The sequence below is a fragment of the Nematolebias whitei genome, chromosome 22, assembly GCF_014905685.2.
Source record: "Nematolebias whitei isolate Nwh7 chromosome 22, NemWhi1, whole genome shotgun sequence".
In the NCBI taxonomy this organism is placed as follows: domain Eukaryota; kingdom Metazoa; phylum Chordata; class Actinopteri; order Cyprinodontiformes; family Rivulidae; genus Nematolebias; species Nematolebias whitei.
Genome location: NC_056519.1, coordinates 3565960 through 3570044, shown reverse-complemented (window position 1 = coordinate 3570044; position 4085 = coordinate 3565960). Strand labels below are relative to the sequence as shown.

Genomic DNA, 4085 nt, shown 5'->3' with positions numbered 1-4085 from the left:
GATCCATCAGGAACCACACCTGGGATCAAGAGTGATTTTAATGTGACGTTTGTGGACGGATTCCAGATCAGTTCAACAGTTTATCTGTTCTCCAACGTGGGCTCAAAGACCAAAAACCGGATCCGTCTCCTTTGGTTGGAGGGGAAAACCAGTAAACCTGAGACCCTGAAGTCTCTGCGTGGAGCCACTCTCCGGATCTCTGATGGGACTGAAGGCAGCAAACTGTTGGCCTCCTCGGTCATCTTGGGGGGGCAGCAGGTTCTGTGGAGCGGGGTGTTCAGTGTGGACGGAGGACCTTCCAAAACCCAGCTGGTTCTGTTTGACATCAGTCCTGATCTCAGCGGGACAAAGGACACCGATCCAGACTTTTACACGTCCAACAAGCCGGAAACGGTGGGTCAACGAGTCGAACTGAAACAAGTTTTAGTTCTGAGAGTCGTGGAAAACATTCAGGGAAATGAAACAAATGGACCAAAGGTCAAAGAAGTCTCTTTGTCCATCTTTATGTCCTTCAGTCCAGAGGACAGACACAAAATATTAATTTTATTTCCAACAAAGATTTTATGTCCAGCCTTGAAGTGGTTTAGGATTATGAACGTATTCACCCCATTCCGTAAAGCCAATGCTTTTCAGAGCCCCCGTTTGCAGCCGTTCAGCAGAAAGTCCATTCCAGATCGTCAGTTTGGAACGTTGGACCAAACAGACAGGTCACCAGTTGGACTGAGCTTTCACTGGACCGCCCTAAACCGGTCCTCCTTAAACCAGGGGAGTGTCGTTCAGCGGTGCGTTCAGGGTCGTTGTCCTGCTGGAAGGTGGACTCCAACAGATCTCCTGCAGGAGCTTATCTATACTTTCAAAAGTTTCTCAGTCCAGGCTGACAAGGACAAAAGTATCCTCCCAGCATGATGCTGCCACCTCCGTGCTTTACTGTGGTGATGGTGTTTTCAGCATGATGAGAGGAGCCATGTTTGTTGGAAAAAAGTACATAAATGAACTCAGAGAGGTTGAAGGAACAAGGATTTACTTAAACAACAAAAGTGTTACCAGTTGTTTGTTTTAGTCGGAGGTCCTGTGCAGCTGATGGTTTTTGTTGTTACTTCAGCCCAAAATCTAAGCAGTTATTAATATTATTAAATATTTTCTGCTGATCCAAGTTGAGCTTTGTAGGGCTCAGACCTCATGATCACCATAAAACTTGTAAACTTTAAGGCTCGAGTGTTGCACCACTGCTGAGAAATGATGAAGACGAACTGTAATTAGTACGTTTTATCTTGACACGGAGTGAATAAATGTTAGATCTGATGCTTTTTATCTTTCCTTCTCCCAGTCGAGACCAAAGGTGCTGAAAGCGAAGGCGCTGCTCCTCAAGAAGAACTACATGAGCTCTGTGCTGGCGGTGAGGAAGAGGAGCTGGCTGGTTTTCTTCATCGGAACCACAGACGGGCAGCTCATCAAGGTTTGTCCCAAAGTTTAACAAGTCCGCAGGCGAAGAGAGAACAGCCTTTTAGGTAAAGGCTAAAAAATTATGGCTAAACTGTAGCCTTTCAGCTTTTTTCCTCTTTTCTGCTGTTTGTATTCCTATGACTATAAGTAATGATGACTTCATGAGATTCTTTGTAAATAAAATTATTTCAATTAGGGAGAAAATTCAAACCATCCTTCCAACTATCGCCTCTTGTTCCCTGTTAGATGAGGCAACTTTAAAAATGTCACTAGAACCTTTTAGCTACTTTTTCCTGTTTTCAGTTTTTTTCGGCTCATTTCTGTTTTTTTTTTTTTTTTGGGGGGGGGGGGGTGTAGTTAATTTCAGATTTTAAAATGATAACTTTTGTTGTCTATTTAACCTCTCTCTGATTAATTCAGATTTTATGCAAGTTTTAGCTTCTATCATCTAAATTCAGCTTTTATTTGCTTTTTCGGCTACTTTTTGTTATTTTTCTGTTTATTTTGGCCTCTTTTTGTTCATGTATTTTGTGAAAAAACAAAGTTTTCTTTTTGTCTTTTCTCTGATATGAAGCGTAACAGAGTAAATGTTGTTTTCAGCTCGCTGTGGACAGGAACTACCGTCCCACCTGTCCAAAGGTGCTCTACAGGGCCAGCGGAGACCAGGACCTCTTTCCTAAAACCCATCTGGACCCAGTGGATCAGAAACACGTTTACGTGCCGTTTAAAAACCAGGTCGTTAGTTTTTCTCTACATTTCTGACCACCTGAAGGCGTTTCTCAAGTCTTTGTGTTTCGTTTCAGATTCGGCGTGTTCCAGTGTCCGAGTGCAGCAGGAACAGGAACCTGAGAGAGTGCTGGTCCGCTCAGGACCCGTTCTGTGTGTGGTGCGTCTCTCAGAACAGGTGAGAGGAGCTTCACCTGCAGACGGTCTGCAGACGGTCTGCCACGACTTCCTGACGTGTTTTAACGTCTCTCAGCTGCACGTTTGAAGACGACTGCAAAGCTTCAGAGTGGCTGTCCGTCCCTGAGGAGTCCCACAACAAAATGGTGTCTCACAGAGTGGTGAAGGATCCGAGCGGAGAGGTGAGTTCTTAACTCTCCTCCGACTCCGAGACGTTCGGAGAGTTCCTGTTTTTCTTCTTTCCCTTCGTTTTCCAGATGAAACTCGTCATCCGGACCCACCTGACCGTGGAGCCGAGTGTTCAGTCCAACTTCGCCTGTCACTTCCCCTCAACTCCTGCTCAGCTTTGTAGAACAACTGGACCTCCACCACGTTACCCACAATGCACCTGCATCCTGTCTGACCCGCTCCCTGCTGACGGTCAGCAGCTTTAAATTAATGATGGACGTGTTCTCTGCAGTGAAATCCTTTACTTCCTGTTTGACAGGAAAATGTTGCGCTTTAATCAGGAGAAATACGAATAAATAAAACGCAGCAGCTTTAAACGTTCAGCTGCACAAAAAACTGAAAACTGGAGAAATTACAGTTCCTGTGAAAATGCAAGTGTGAATGCTTATTGCTGAAGAACTTGCTGAAAAAACAGCTAAAATTAATAAAGAAACTGCTGAAAATAGCAAACAATAGCTGAAAAGTAGTCAAAAAAGCAGAAAGAAGTTTAAACCAGCAGAAAAAGATGAAAGTAGCAGAAATTACCATGAAAAACTAGAATTTATCTGAAAACGGCTGAAATGAGCTAAGAAGTGCTAAAAAGGTAGCTGAAACGTTAGCACAAGTTGAACGTAGCAGAAGAAAGGAGAAAGAACATGTTTGTCCAATAAGTTTGAAAGATGCAGAAATAAGCACGAAAAGTGGAAATTATCTGAATAAAGCTGAAATTTGCAACAAATAAATAACAGCTGAACAGTAGCTAAAAAGTTGAAAGAAGCTTAAATTAACAAAAGGAAGTAGAGAGAGCACAGTATTACTGAATTAGGCTGAAAAAAGTTTAAATTAGTGCAAAACATCTGGACTTAGCTGAAAAAGCTAAAATTAGCGTAAAAACATAAATAGTAGCTGAAATTGCAGAAATTAGCTGAAAGAAGTTAGAAGATGCACAAATGTTGTAGTTAGCCGAAATAATCTGAAAGGATCAGAAACCGCTGAAAAAAGTTTAAATTTGCAGAAGGAAGCAGTCGTGTGAATTTTTAATGAGCATTAAAAAAAACAACATTTAGGTCTTTGAGCAGCTTCGTGAAGTCAAACCACTTCACTGAAATCTAAAAACCTTTGTCAGTAAATTGTTTTGTAACTTGAGAGGAAATTATTGATCATTTTAGGAGCATTTAAAGCCGTGTTTAATCCTGACGCTGCAACATGTTCAAGTATTTCTCTCTTTAATTTCCAGACCTTGACGTCACCGTGAAGATCAAACTCGGGAGAACGTTTCTAACAGAGCAGCTGAAGCTGCTCAACTGTTCAGAGATCCACGGACAGCCAAGTTGTCTCCTGTAAGTACAGATTAGTTGAAGGAAACAGACATTTCAGATTATTTTACGTGAAACATGAAGGAAATGCTGAAAGGAGAGGAGGTGAGGAGGAGGTGATGTGCAGCAGGTGCACAGAGACAAAGATGGAGCTGATGGTCGGTGTGTGGGTGTTTGACTGCGTCTCTTCAGGTGTCAGCAGTGCATCAGGGCTGG

The 4085-nt window shown here is 42.7% G+C and overlaps 1 protein-coding gene across 1 annotated transcript in view; it reads left to right on the top strand.

Moving 5' to 3' along the window:
• LOC119428453 (plexin-C1-like) overlaps positions 1 to 4085 on the top strand; it is a 39435-nt gene that overhangs the window by 31991 nt on the left and 3359 nt on the right. The window contains exons 16-17 of the mRNA XM_037696134.1: positions 11 to 426; positions 869 to 889. Of these exons, the coding sequence (XP_037552062.1) occupies positions 11 to 426; positions 869 to 889 (437 nt within the window). The remainder of the gene's footprint in view (positions 1 to 10; positions 427 to 868; positions 890 to 4085) is intronic.